General features: G+C 36.6%; 1 protein-coding gene across 7 annotated transcripts in view; it reads right to left on the reverse strand.

Moving 5' to 3' along the window:
- The window catches only part of QKI (QKI, KH domain containing RNA binding), a 137776-nt gene that overhangs the window by 98599 nt on the left and 23062 nt on the right, over nucleotides 1–16115 (reverse strand). For all 7 annotated transcript variants that reach the window (XR_014267670.1, XM_082475660.1, XM_082475658.1 and 4 more), the window contains exon 2: nucleotides 7568–7710. Coding sequence is in view for 6 of the 7 variants with exons in the window: in XM_082475660.1 (XP_082331786.1) it covers nucleotides 7568–7710 (143 nt within the window). In the remaining variant the exon portion in view is untranslated. The remainder of the gene's footprint in view (nucleotides 1–7567; nucleotides 7711–16115) is intronic.

Consider the following 16115-nt stretch of genomic DNA (forward strand, 5'->3'; position numbering starts at 1 on the left):
AGAAACACACAATAGCCCTGAGAGGCAGGTTTCTTTCCAATCTTTGTATTCTATTCCTTTGATTATTTCAGTGAGAATCTTAGAGATATGGAGGTTGATGCCTGTAATTAGGTTTCCATCTAATTCCATAAGTCCTTTGTAACAATAATTTTAACAGAGCAGATCCTAACAAACTCTTTTTGGATAAGATAAATCACAGACAAAACTTTCTATCTCAACTGAGCCTGGAAAACATTTGCTTACAAGCAATAATTCTTCCCTAAAAACAAACTCCATCTTTTAACTTGTTCTTCTAGACACTAGTCCTTTTTAATATCAAAATATATTACTTACAAAAGAAAGCATTCACATTTTAAGACTCTGAGAAGGCTTATTTTAAAAACTGTTAAATTTTGAAAAAACCTGAGCTAAACAAAATTTGTTTTCAGATTGTCTTGAAATCCTTTTTGGAATAATTTCTATTAACATCCTAAGAAATTTAGTATATCTCAGACCACAAAGAGCCTATTAAATATTTGGTACACAGTAGGCCCTCAATATATCCTTGCAGAATGAAATAAAAATGAAACTTCAAAACCAAATGTCATGAAATTGACCTCCACTAAATTGAACTGTTTAAAGTTACAAGTCAACAATAACAGTTTCTCTACCTAAAACTTAGACATGCTCTATATTATCAAATTGTACTGCTAAGTTAAAAACTCCAATAGGTTAATATGTATTCTGAAATACTTCATAACGCCATTCAATAAAAATATGTATCTAACCTTCTTCAAATCAACAATCTATCTTTAAGAGTTTTCCTGTACAAACTATCAAAGAAAAGAGATGTGCAGATGTTTTAAAATATTTTCACTTATAATTAAGATCATATCCTGCCAAAAATCAAGGCTTAACCTTGGTATTGAAAAGAGAGACTTAGTAGATCATTAAATTTTGACTTAACATCCATTTGTTTCTCAGAAGAACAAAGATGAAAGTAGTTTATATCGAGTCTTTCAACACAATAAGAAAGCCACAAGAGTCAAAGGAACAAAGGCTTAAGTAAAGATAACCAACTGCAATGACCCCTTTTCTCTTTTCATAACTCCTCCAAAACAAATGCCAGCTCAACAGGCAATTTGCAGATGACAATCTTGAGAAAGTGAAACTTATGAATAACTCCATACTAACTCTGAAGCTATGACTAGCCAAATTTTATCTGCAAGCCCAAGAGAAATAAATTGAAAGGTGACTTTAAAACTCATGCTCCACCACTGACATAGACTATTATTGTGAGCTATAGTGTGTACTGTGAAAAACATTATAAATCTACATTATTATTTATAGTTGCCCTGCTGAAATCCTACAAGCTGGAAAAAATATTTGAAAGGGCATTTACCCATCGTACAACCCTTTGACAATATGTGTCACCACGAATAGCCTAGACCCAAGACAAACCTTTTAACGCTATAATCATTCAAAATTAAAACCCATTTTAAGGGCTTCCCTGGTGGCGCAGTGGTTGGGAGTCTGCCTGCCGATGCGGGGGACGTGGGTTCGAGCCCTGGTCTGGGAGGATCCCGCGTGCCGCGGAGCGGCTCGGCCCGTGGGCCACGGTTGCTGGGCCTGCGCGTCTGGAGCTTGTGCTCCGCGGTGGGAGGGGCCGCGGCGGTGGGAGGCCCGCGCACCGCGGTGGAGGGTGGCCCCCGCTCGCCGCGGCTGGAGAAGGCCCTCGCACAGAAACGAAGACCCAACACAGCCATACATACATACATACATACATACATAAAAAGAATGTAAGCAGACAAGAATAGCATTAAAAAAAAAAATAAAAAAAATAAAAAAAAAAAAAAAAACCCATTTTAAAAACATCAGAAAATCAAAGTTATCTTCATATAACATTTCTGGGGAAAGTCTCACTACAATTTAATCATAACATATCCCAAGCTAAAGGCTTCGCAATCTAATCTGTTCATGTATATACAGGCTAACTAATATCCCTAACAGCTAGACCCTGCCAATATTTGAAACTTATTCTACCACTCTGGCAGATCCTATAAAACAATTTCTCAGAACCCAAAAACAATAACCAGGCAAATTTAATGACAGAATTATTATTGACTCATTAAAACATAACATCTTTTACTTATATCAATCAGAGTTAACTCCATTCATATACTGTTTATAAGATCTTCATGGATTCAAACAAGCCCTTAATAACTGGCCAAATCAACACTTCGATGGCCTGTGCATTAACTTTGGTCTTCATCCATGTCGGTCATTTTCTGAATATATGATAAACTTAAATAGTCTTAAATGATAATGCAACAGCTTTTCTCTTTCATATAACACTGTGGGCTCCTTCAAGGATAGGAATTTTTTCCTTAGTCATGATCATAAGAACCGTACTGAGTGCTCTATCCAGATACCATATATTTGTTATCTTCATTCCTCTAAATAATTCTATGAGGTAGACCTTATGATCTTATAGGCAAGGAAACAGATTCTAAAGTTTACATGTGCTCAAAGCCAATGTGCTAGTCTCAATTATTTTTTGCTAATATTTATTCTAGTCCCCTTCTCATGTAGACAGAGTGACTTGATAATGCAGTTTATCAACCTCAGCACTACTGACATTTGGAGCAGGATAATTCCTGGTTGCCGGGGCTGTCCCATGCATTGTAGGATGTTTAGAAGCAGCCCTGGCATCTACCCACTAGAGGCCACTAGTACTCCCGCCAAGTTTTGACAACCAAAAATAGCTCTAGAAATTGCCAAATGCCCCAGATGGGCAAAATCATCCAGTTGACAATCACTGAGCTAATGGAATGTTAGGGGATGGAAGAAGGGTAGAGGTCTTACATGTGTTTAAGCAATTTGGCTTGGCTTGGCTCTGACACTCCAGTGACCTGCCATGAAAAGAGCTTGCTCCAAGTAGCTGCTGCCCCTTTGGGCTGAGCCCAGCAGGAACATAAAGGTAATCTAAACCCACCCAGAGCCGGCCTAGTCCAACCTCGGCTAAGCCCAATCAGCAGAACTGCAGCCAACATACAGTGTAGACTAAATAAAGAGCACAGAAATCAATGCTTGTTATTTTATGCCACTGAGTTTTAGGATAGCTTACATGGAGCACTGCTGTGGCGACTGTTGACAAATACAGCCAGGAAGGCACTAAGCCAGGATTCAAAACCTAGGCCTGAATGGCTCAAAAACCCACTATACCTCAACTATGTCAAAGAGTTTTCTCTACTAAATTAATATCCCCACCTCCAGGACGTGCTTAGTACACAGTAGAGATGCAATAAAAGTCTGCTTTATTACTAAGTATAAATATTAATAAATGTGTAAAATTTTTAATACATCTTCAACAAGCTACTCATATTACCTTCTCATTCCCATACCATTAAGCCACTGATTCAAAAACATTGCGAAGGACACTATACGGCACTATCTAATTTCTCAAACATGTGATCTAAGACTTTCTTTTCTTATCAGTCCCAGAGCTATACATAGCCAACTCCAAAACAATACCTCCAAATTAACACTTACTTTTATAAATAAGTTGCTATGTGCAAACTCAAAAGGCAACATATTTTTTTTAAATTTCAGCAATATTTGAAAGAGTGAGGCTTTCATACAGATACACACAACAAATATTTATTATACATCTACCATTTACTAGACGTTATCCTAGGCAGTGAGAATACAAAAAAGGGAAAAATCCCCACCGTCATGGAGCTTACATTCTGGTAACACTTACACAGCATAATGGCATTTTCCAAGTGCTTTTCATGTATTAACTCACTTATAACCCCTCATAAGCCTGTGAGAGACTACCTCCATTACAGAGATGAGGAAACTAAGGACCGGACTTGCCCAAAGTCACAATACAAGCAGCAGAGCCAGCCAGGAGTCTGAGTCCCTACTTTGGACCACTGTGCTACACTGCCCCTTTGAAGCTTTAATAAGGCATTTTTGAGTCAAACAGGATGAATTCGCTCACAAAATCGAGCCTACATACGAAAGGGGGAGGTGAGAGAGAAGCATACATAATGATCTCTAAGACATATTAAGAAAAACAGGAGTAAGAAGAATGCATATGTGTTTCATCGTGGCCAATATCTAATTCATAATTCTGAAATAAAATAGTTTCCAGACTACCAAAATCTGACACACAACACACGCCCTTGTTTTATTTTGTTTAACATTATTTAATTTTTTTTAAGATGAGATACAGTTCCTAGTACAGACTACAAAACAGTTACTATTCATTTGGTATGTACTGATAACCTCAAAGAAAAACTATATGCGGATCCCAATTTTGCCAAATTCTTTTAACAGAAATTTAAAATCAAGGTATTAAAAAAATGATCTGGAGGACCAAAATGGCTTTATACCTGTTTCTCTCCAATGAATAACTAAATTTCTCATTTAAAAAGCTTTGATAAAATAGACACTTTTGGGTGCCAAGAATCATCCACAACTCATATACCCACCTGCCTATTTGACATGCCCACATCTGGATGTCTGACTTCAAACTCAACACCTCTAAATCAGAACCTAAGCCCCGTCCCCAAACCTGCTCTTCCCTCAGTCTTTCATAGCTCAAGAACTGGTGATTCTGTTACTCCAATCAATCGAAACCTCTGAGCTATTCCTAATTTTCCCTCACACCCCATATCCAATCTACCAGCAAATTCTGTTGGCTCCAAGTCATCAATTATGAAGGATCCAAGCATTTCTAAGTCCTCTTGTTCAAGTTCCTCCTCTGCCCCCTAGCTGGTCTCCCTGCTGTCACCATCACCCACAGCCTTTCTCCACACAGAAGCCAGAACAAATCTATTAAAACCCAACTGAGCCCACAGCACTCCCTGGCTTTCCATTTCACTCAGTAGTATCGGAAATCCCTACCGGGACCCACAGCCCCTTGAGGACAGGGCCCCTCTGCTAACTTTCTAGCCTCGCATCTTACTACACTTCCCAAGCATGCTCATGCCTCAGAACCACTGCACTGCTGATCACTCTGCCTGGAATGTGCTTCCCCCAGACGATTTCATGCCTTCCTCCCCATCACTCCATTCATGTCTCTGCATTCCCTTCATCTTATAAGAGATTCCTTGACTATAAACACATAGCTACTGTTTATCTGCTTACTCCACTTTTTTTTCCAAAGCGCTGACTGAACCTAAAGAAAAATATTCATTTGGTTATTGTCTGTTTCTGCTACTGCAATGCCTGCTCCACAGGAGCAGAGACATTCAGTTCACCACCCCTACCTGCCTTCTGAAACAATGCCTGGTAAAAGCACCCTACGTGATTACCTGTTAGCCCAGCTTATGATGACAATGTAAACAAATGAGAGCAGTGCTTCTCACACTTTAGCATGCATCAATATCATCTACAGGGCTTGGAAGGCAGACTGCTGGGCTTTAGCCCCAGAGATGCTGACTCATCTAGTCTGGGGTGGGGCGTGAACATTTACAAGTTCCTAGGAGGTGTGGATACTATAGTCCTGGGACCACATTTTGACAACCACTGAACTAGACAATGTTTCGCTCCAACACACGTGTCAACAACTGTAGTTGACCATGACAGTGAATCTCAACTGGTGGAAAAAGGACAGGAATAGAGTAAAAAGGTGCCTCCCCTTGCACCCACAATATAAAATACATCTCTTCTGACTTAGAGGATTATACAGAACATGTGTCTTTTAAGTAATGCAATATAAACATCATTCCCTGAATAGCATTTTTTTTAAAGAATGGGAACCAGGCAGATTAAGTTTATATTCTCTAACACAGTCACATGCTCTTACCTATTCTATGTTAATGGCTTGTGCTGAATCCTTATCCTTTAGAGTTCAAACAAGCAGATGAGAAGGCTGGTGTCTTTTAGGAGATACTGAAACACCCAAAAGTAGTAGACTCCAATTGGGACAGCTGCCCAAATCACAATTTACCACCCCAAGGAATCATCCAATACCCAGAGTAGGTCCAGGGTGGTCATGTCTAGGTTATGTCAGTTAACCCCAGGCCTTACTCATGGCAGACTGGTCCAAAATACATTCTCTCTCCTAAGAATCTGAAGTTTGAAGATAAAATCTGAGAGGCACTGATGCCAAATTATGTTAAGAGCAAGGCTCTCAACAGGGAAGGTCTAAACTCCCACTGCTGAGATTCTCAGAACTGCCCTGGTTCCTGTCTTATATGAAGCTTTGTTCTCCAGCTATGCCTTTAACCCTCTGTACCACACCCAATTATCTTCCAACAAATCCTTTCTTTGCCTATGTTATCCAGAACTGTTTACATATTTGCAACCAAAAATACTTACTAAAAAAAAGAGTAAATGTATTAGCTTGTAAGAAAACTATATTAGAAACGCATCTTATGAAATAGCAACACTTTTTCCCCATTAACTCAACTTATGACATTTACTTCCCATCTCCAAACTACAATACTATCCATACAATCAATGCAACTTAGAGTACACTTCACATTTTTCACCTTACAATACCAACTCCTTCTTGTATTTCCTTTCAGAAAAGTCCTCTGAAACACAGCAAAAAGCCATCAATTTGCCTTTATATATTCAGTAGGTACTGGATACCTATTATGTGCCAAAATTATGTGCACTGGGAATATAGCAGTAAATAACAAAAACAAGTTCTTGTTTTAAGTACCTTATATTGTGCTGCGGAGAGATAAGAAAATAAACAAATAAAAAAGAAAAATACCAGATAATAAGTGCTACTGCAGAGAACTAAAGAGACTTAAGTGAAATAATGAGCAGCCAGATCGCTTTTAGATAAAATGGTCAGAGGAGTCCTCTCTGAAGTGACACTTAAGCTAAAAACTTAATGACAAGAAGAAGCCAGCTGGTTAAGATAAATGCACGGCAAACATAAAGGTACCTGGGCTGGGAACAGACTTAACTTATTCTTAACAGCCAATGTAACTGCGGTATGTTGAGGAAGAGGGAAAATCATTTAAGATGAGGTCAGAAATAAAAAGGACCATATCATGTAGGGCTCTGTAACAAAAGGTAAAGAGTTGGAGCCTTTTATAAATTAACTGTATAGTGTAAGGAGGCTATCCACAACAAGATACGCGGAGAATAGCTGAACAAGGAACTAAGACGAGAAAAATATTATAAGTAGTGGTTATGATAAAAATTTTAGCGCTGCAAGGAATCTTAGCTGTCATACAGTCTAACCTCTCATTTTACTGAAAGGATGACACAGCTTCGCTGAGGTCAGATCAAAGACAAGCACAAAGTTGTACTTGGTGCTCTCTGACATTCAGGCCAAAGCTCTTTCCATAATTCTTGCCTCAATTTGAAATCTAGAACCAAGTCTTTACTTAGTTCTAGACTTCCAAAGTGACACAGCAGCATTCAAATGAAAATATATTTTTAAAAAAATGTTTTTATTAAATTATCCACACCAAAGTATTGATGCCTCTAGTCCCTCACATGAAATTTTTTTTAAAAGCAGCTGACAATGCTTAAGTATTTACCATCAGATATATCTCTTCCCAAAGTATGTGAAGCAGGAAAAAAACATTGAATATAAACAAAATATACTTACATCTGGGTATTCTTTTACAGGCACATAAAGTTTCTCTTGTAACTGAACAATAGGTCCCACAGCATCAGGCAATTCTGCACTCCTTTTCTCTGTACTGCCATTTAATGTGTCATTGTACATGTCTTTCCGTACTCTGCTAATTTCTGTTAAAAGTAAAAATTTTAAATGTGTTAGACAAAAAAATATTCTTACTAGCCCAGGAAAAAAAAAAATAAGAGGGTAGGGGAGGATTTCATTGATAAAGTGTTAAAACTCAAAGAAGAGCTGTTGACCTAGTCTGTCATTCTCTGGATTAAGTCTACATTTCACAGAACTACAGTCTTAATTAATTTCTACCAGAAATCAAATTTATACCAAATAATATATTTTATTAAAAATAACTTCATTGGAAGCACGGAGTCTTAACCACTGGACCGCCAGGGAAGTCCCAAAAATAACTTCAGAGCCCAAGCTTTTATTCACTATGATACAGACCAGTTATTTTACCTAATTTCTCCATGCCTAAAAAACCCCAGTCATTCCAAATGATAGCTTCAGCCAAATAACTATCCTAAGAATGCCTATAAGACAAAGCTAATACCAAAGCTTCCTTTATACTTCAGAACTAACCTATCTGAATGAGATTTAAACCGGACCACTTCCTTAGATATTTTAGGTATCTTTGGAATATCCAAACAGAGATGTTCAACAGATATACAAAATTTAAGTTCAGCAGAAGTCTGAGTCTGATACCCAAATGTATTGGTTAAAGCTACAGGAACAGAAGAGATGTCTTAGAGGGGGTATAGGGAGAAGGAAGAACTGAATGACCCTAGGAAAAGCACCATTTAAGGGATGAGGAAAAGAAGATCCAAACCAAGAAGAAATGGAGGTAGACAGGAGAACCAGGGAAGAGAAGCTTCAAAGAAGCTAAAAACAACAGATTCAAGGACAGGGTGATCAACAGTGTCAAATACCACAAAAATACCACAAGGTAAAGAGCAAAAGAGGGGACCTTGGATGTGACCACTAAGCCATTGGTGATCTGGAAGTTTTGAGGAAAAGATGGTATGGAGATCAAACTATGAGTTAATGAATGAAATAAAAGAAAGAAAGCAGAGATACCTAAAGTCAATGACCTTTTAAAACAATTATTATGACAGTTTCCAGGTATGAATATCACTTCTAAAAAAAAAATTATGAGAAATCTATCTTAATGGATCAAGTCCTATACAAAGATATCAATTAATTCTTCAAGAGTTCTTTATTAAGCTTCCACAATGTGCTAGAAGATAGGCCCTTGCCCACTGGAATACACTGTCTAATAAGGGTTGTCATTATTAATTTAGCTGAATGCATCTGTAACCGTCTCTCCATGTTATGGATCATGTCCTCCTTGGGGAAAAAGCTTGTATCCATTAGTATTTAAAAACAAAATTCCGGGTTTCCCTGGTGGTGCAGTGGCTAAGAATCCGCCTGCCAATGCAGGAGACACTGATTTGATCCCTGGTCCAGGAAGATCCCACATGCCGTGAAGCAACTAAGCCTGTGTGCCACAACTACTGAGCCTGCGCTCTAGAGCCCACGAGCCACAACTACTGAGCCCGCATGCCACAACTACTGAGCCCGCATGCCACAACTACTGAAGCCTGTGCGCCTAGAGCCTGTGCTCCGCAACAAGAGAAGCCACCGCAATGAGAAGTCCGCAAACCACAACAAAGAGTAGCCCCCGCTGGCCACAATTAGAGAAAAGCCTGCGTGCAGCAACGAAGACCCAATGCAGCCCAAAAATGAATTAATTAATTAATTTTAAAAATAAATAAAATTCCAAAAGAATTAATTATAACTATGAAAATTCAGGTAAGATGACTAGGTTAAAGAATATATAAATACACAAAAAACAGTAACGTCATATGGAAGAAAAGATACATTTATCACTTAAGTTGTATTTGTATGCCTTCCAAACACAGAATTTCAATTTATCGCTGTTAAGGTACTATCAAATTTCACACTTTAATTTTCTTAACTAGTTATTTAAATCACTTTCAGTTAAATAAAATCCACTGCAGTAAAAAGGCATGATCAAAGGTGTTCTCACCCAGTTATAAAGACTGTCAATGAAAATACTACACTACACTACATTTTCTGCTTCAGTGATGGCAATACCCATTTTATAATGAATCTTATCTCTTAACTAACAATTTGCTTGTCAAAGCTTACCAAATGTTTATCTCTGTATAACAAATGAACTCTTTTTTTTAAAAAGCAAAAGAAGGTACCTTGTGTTTAACTACATTATAAGGACAAGAGTTGATTCTTTAAGTTTGTTTTTATACTTCTACTCTCATAAAGAAATCTTTCTCAAAGATGTCCAGTATCAAATTAGTGTTTATCTTAAATTAGCATATGACAGCAATTCTCAAATCAAATTTCCAATGACCTACAATTTAAATATAAATGGTTGTTTACATAATTATGTAATTACAGCAAGTAATTAACCAGAGGGCATTAGAAAAATTTAATCTAATTAAAATTGCACATATATCCTTTAGTCAAGGTCTCTATGTAAAGGCACTTTCAACATTAGTTTATTACATTAAAATTTCCTCCTCAAAAACTGCCCAATTCTTATTATGAAGTTAATAACACTCATATAAAAACCTGACAATAGCATAAAAGAAAACCACAGATAAAATTTGCTTGTAGATAGAGAAGCAAATATCCTAAGTGAACAAGCTCCACCAGCAGCACATTAAAAGAATAATGCACCAAGAAAAGTGGAATTTACAGCACGAATGCAAGAATAATTCAATATTTTAAAAAAATCTTTAAACATAGTAATACAGTAGGTTGAAGAGGAAAAAATGATTTTCAGGTAAACAAATTTATCAAACTTAGAAAAACCAAGAAAATCCATTTATAAATAAGAAACTTCAGGTAAGATGACTAGATTTAAAAATAATATACAAAAACCAACAACTTCATATAACCAATTAGATGATGTAATGGAAGAAAAGATACATTTACCACTTAAGTTGTATTTCTCTAAACATTTTTGTGATTATTTAATAGCTTAGAGTTCCATGAAATTCTGTTACCTGCTGTATCCCCAGCTCTTACAATAGTGCCTGGAATACAGTGGGTCCTCAATTAATACTCAGTAAATTGGACAGATGGATGGGTGAATGCAGAGAGGAATGAGCTAGGTTCTAGGGCATTAAACAAGTCATGGCGCCAGCTCTCAGAGAAGTTAGTCTAACATGGGAGGTATATAAACAAACAAATACTCTAAGGTAGAAGAACAGTAAGAGGTATGGATTAGAGATGTGAAAGCAGGCATCATCAACTTTGTCACAGAGAGGGTATTAAAGTCAAGAGGACAGGAACTCTGACCTGTTTTCTAATGACAGGAGTATGTGAAGTAAAATTACAATGTAATTATATATTCTACTTAAAATTAAAAAATCCTTCTACCGTGTTTCTTTCAGTCTCTAAGATATCACTCCATTTAATAATAGAAAACAAATTACATACAAGACAGTACTGATGGGAATGAAAAGGTGACTAAGACAGTTTGAGTTCTCAAGGAATTTACAATTTTCACTGTAAACTCTAACCAGCTGAGTACTACCTTTATCAACAGCATCTTTCTAGCCAACAAATCATTAGCACTTCCTGGCACGTTACTTACGACGCTAAGTCAGAACAAGTTCTGATTCCAGTTCTAATAGTAACTATGTGATTTCAGACAAGTCTCCTATTTACCCTCCTTGTGCCTGTACCTCATATGATTGAAGGCTGCTTACTGAATGACTTCACTGAATCCACTGGTTTCCAACCTTAGGAGGCAAAGACTCATTTACTGTTTTCCCCATAACTCCAATGTTTTTTAAAAGTTTTGTCTCCAAAGCTTTTCATTCTTTAAGGCCTGGCAATCAGAGCTTTTGTTAACGTTATCCTAGCCAAAATATTACAGAAACCTGTCACGGTCATGGGCACGTGCAATGCTCTAAATTCCTTCATGAGTGGGGACTCACAGGTGTGTGTTTATGAAACATAGGAGCACTTCAAAACTAGTATGTTTTACATATTCTTTTGTTGCATCAAACATACATGATAATGCTCTAACGTCCCCATCTCCACACTACCTTCATCAAACTACAGCAGTGGTTCAGAGATCTAACTACAAGTTCAGAACCATTTGCTTAATCACCTAGTGTACAAATTCCTATTACAATAACCCCAAAATATCCCCAATATCAGCACAATTTGTTTTAGACATCTCTGAACTGTTCTCAAATGTTACAAATTTTACTGAATTTTATCTTCCCTGAAATTTCTCCCACTCACCCCCTCTCAACACTCCAAAGCTCGTCAAAGAGGTTAAACGCCTCTTTCATATGACAGTCCTACAAATACTTGAAAAGTTCTGTAATCTAAGTGTCCTCTTCTCTAAACTATATGACATAGTTTTATACCCTCCCACTCACTTAGACATAATCCATTTGTCTACGTCTCTCTGAAAATGGAAAACCCTGTAGCACACACATCCTTCCCTGACCACCTATGGGTATGCAGACTGAGGCTGCCGCCCTCCGGTCCCCAACACTCCACTTCCACTGCGCGTTTAAGAACACCCCCTTACTTCTCTGACGAGCACAGTGCACTGCTGACATGGTAGAGGTAGTAGGCCAACCTTCCACCATTCCATACTTCCAGTGGAAAATTAAAATTCTTTTCCTGGTTGTTTTCCACTAGACTAATACCTTCAGACTGATGTGAATCTATCAGCTGACATTCTTTAGGGATGACTATTCTGTGAGTCAAGGATCCAACTAACTGCAATTTCATAGCACACACATTTCTCTAACCTGGATATTAAAATTCAGGCATATTGTATCAACTATCTGATGACATCTCAAGCTACTCTAGAACTGGAACCTTCCTCTGGATCCACCAGAGTTAAACAGGAAATAATCACTTCTGGAATCTACAGGTTGTGCCATCAAGTTGAGAATGTAAGTTTTTCAGCTTCTGGGAGTATTAACCTTTCCAGCATTCAGGCTCCTCTCATTTTCCATGTTTTCTTGAATTGATATTCAGTGATCACATTTTTTCAAATTTCAATACCCTGAAAACCATTTTTGTCTGGGCCTGAAAATTTGCTTTGGTTATACTATTTTGTCTCCTCACACTTCTCTGCTTTAATTATCTTGATTTTTTTTTTCCTTTTCCAAACTAAAGCTCAATTATCAGTCAGTGAATTCTGCTCCTAAGAGGGAAAACAATCATTGCACAGTTCTGTTTTACCTAACCTATTAATATTACATCATCAGCCTTAAGTCTTTTCCCTTTCCCTTAATTCACCTAACTATGGATGTAACTAAAAATTTGTTTTAAATTCATTATGTTTCATAAGCTTTAACTCACTTTGATTTTTAGCTTTTTCATTACCACCACTTTCACTGTATGTGAACTATATTGTATGTGCATCCCATCCTCGGCCACCTTAAAATTTTGCACATTCTTTTAAAATCTGAACTATTAGATTAACTAATAGATCAACCACTCTGTGGAAGACTACAATGTCAGAATTAGAACAACATGAGGAAATACTGGAGAACAGAAAAATACAGGCTGAGAAATCTAACTTACAAAACTAAGTAGTCATTTCAGAAGACAGATAGATAATGGCTGTGTATAAATTTAATGCTGCAAAGTTGGAAGACCAGATAAAGAATAAAATATAGCCCTATTTTACTTTCTGGTTTAGAATTTTTCAACAAATTAAAACCAAGAAAATAAAAATTAGGAAATAAAATACAAAAAATATTTACCAGCTCAGTAGTAAACAAAAAAAAAAACCTAACGATACACAAGTAATATTAAAAAAATGCATGAAAGAATTATTTTCAGAATTTGTAACAATGCAAATTAAAAGATGGCTTTTCAAAACACTGAAAAAATTTCATGCAAACCACACCTTACATTCAGTGTTGTGGTAGCTAATTCCAACTGCTCAACCAGCTATGCTGATATGATAGACATATACATTTTATTTGGGCATCTATCTGCTTTTCTTCGAGCCTTACATTTAAATTCATCCAAAAAATTACCTTATCATTGTAATACAGCTGGAGTTAAGATACAGGAAGAAATGAAAAGGTTACAGTGTCATTTGACCATAAATGCCTCATTTTTTTAATTGAACATTTTCCATTCATTTGTTCAGTAAAGAGCCAACTCTTTATAAATATGTACATACGCTTTGATGTACACAGTATACATTTTATAAACAAAATTAAAATGACAGCTTTCATCATTCCAAATGAATTTCAATGGGATCTATTATTTCCTCACTATCTGCAATCCATCTCTTACTAAACGCTAACCTGGTAAACTAACACAAGAAGCAAAGTAAGATTTTAGTTGTTTTAGGTCTTAATTAACAAATCACCAGTCTCTATTTACATGAAATTCATTAACTCTTATAGCAATAATATTAAAAGTCTACTTATAACTGAAGGACAACCGCTACTACACAAAGAGGTGGCTGTTATGTGCCCTTATGTACTTAGGGGCAACAAAGATCTCTTCTGAAAAAAGAACCTCAAACTCAGGGCTTACTAAATACAGGGAAAGTTTTAAAGATATTTTGAGCAGAGCAAAACTCACAGAATAATATAACTTCATTGTGCTCATTTTAAAAAGCCACATCCACAAGGTACAGAAAACAAATGAATTAAAAAGCAGATTACTAGAGAATATGCACTATTTAATGGAATATATTTTGCTTACTTGACCAAATAAGTCTGATTTAATTTTGAGGCAACTACACTGAAACTGGCAAGAAAAAAGAAAATCAAGCTACTGCCAACTCTCTACATGGGACTTAACTTTTTTTTTTTTTTTTCCAGTTAAACTGCGGTTTGTATTTCAGGACTATAAGCACAAAAAGAAAAACTACAAAATTAAATTCAACAGCCCTCCTTGAAACGGCCAAAATGAACAGTTGTTCAAAGTTGTTGATAAATTTCACATAAAAAATATGATACAGTCCATCCTAGTTCCAAGATTGTTCTCAGCAGCAGTTTTGTATCATGAAAGGTATTTAATAGTAGCTGCACTTCCCTGGAAAGGCTCTTTCAAAGGTTACAGAAAAGAATGTCTATTACATGATCCAACTTATACTAAGTATGTGAATTTTTAGATAGACACAGAGAAGTCAAAAAAAGGAGGTAACAACTATTAAGAGTAATCATCTCTGGGAGATGGATTTACGAGGACAGTTTAGCTTTCACATTACTATATAAATTTTTTTTTTACAATAATAACACAGAAAATTAATTAAGTTATCTCCATTAGGATGGTAGAAAGAATTCTAAGTCAAAATGCAGAATATAATATTGGATTCCCCATATAAAATTATAATAAAGGTTAAATCACTCACTCTCAAGTCTAAAAATAAACCACAAAGACCTAATTATTTTTTTAAAATGAGGACCTTCACCATGCTAAAAATACTGTATATGAATTTTCACGCGATCCTCACAGAAACTGAGGTAGTATATAATACCCATTTTACAAAAAAAGGAAGGCAGGAAGGAAGAAAATGTTCAGAGAGTAAAGAATTTGTCCAAGGTCACAGCTAATGCAACCAGCTTTCATTTAGGGTTTCATAAAGGAATTCTGGAATAAGAAGTCCTTGAAACTCACTTTAAGAGATGGTAATTAGAGATGTTAAATAAGAAAGTGGAACAATATGACCCAGCAACCCCACTACTGGGCATATACCCAGAGAAAACCATAATTCAAAAACACACATGCACCCCAATGTTCATCGCAGCACTATTTACAATAGCCAGGACATGGAAGCAACCTAAATGTCCATCAACAGATGAATGGATAAAGAAGATGTGGTACGTATATACAATGGAATATTACTCAGCCATAGAGAGGAACGAAACTGGGTCATTTGTAGATATGTGGTTGGACCTAGAGAGTGTCATACAGAGTGAAGAGTCAGAAAGAGAAAAACAAGTATCGTATGTTAACACATACATGTGGAATCTAGAAAAATGGTATAGATGATCTTATTTGCAAAGCAGAAACAGAGACACAGAGGTAGAGAACAAATGTACGGATACCAACGGGGGTGGGGGGGGATGGGGGATGGGGGATTGGGGATTGGGATTGACACATATACACTATTGATACTATGTATAAAATAGATAACTAATGAGAACATGCTGTATAGCACAGAGAACTCTACTTAATACACTGTGGTGACCTAAATGGTAAGGAAATCCAAAAAAGAGGGGATATATGTATATATGTAACTGATTCATTTTGCTGTACAGCAGAAACTAACACAACATTGTAAACCAACTATACTCCAGTAAAAATTAATTTTAAAAAAAAGTGGAACAATCCAACTTTTGGTTTATTGCTAGTTATGCTGTAACAAGTACAGTCCAGTATGTTCACTGTTTTACTAGTGACTACCAAAAAAGTCTTTGCAGCCCTCCTCTTTCACTCCATGCTAACAGAAAGCAGTTTTGGGGATGAA

The sequence above is a fragment of the Balaenoptera physalus genome, assembly GCF_965194825.1.
Source record: "Balaenoptera physalus genome assembly, chromosome: 9".
In the NCBI taxonomy this organism is placed as follows: domain Eukaryota; kingdom Metazoa; phylum Chordata; class Mammalia; order Artiodactyla; family Balaenopteridae; genus Balaenoptera; species Balaenoptera physalus.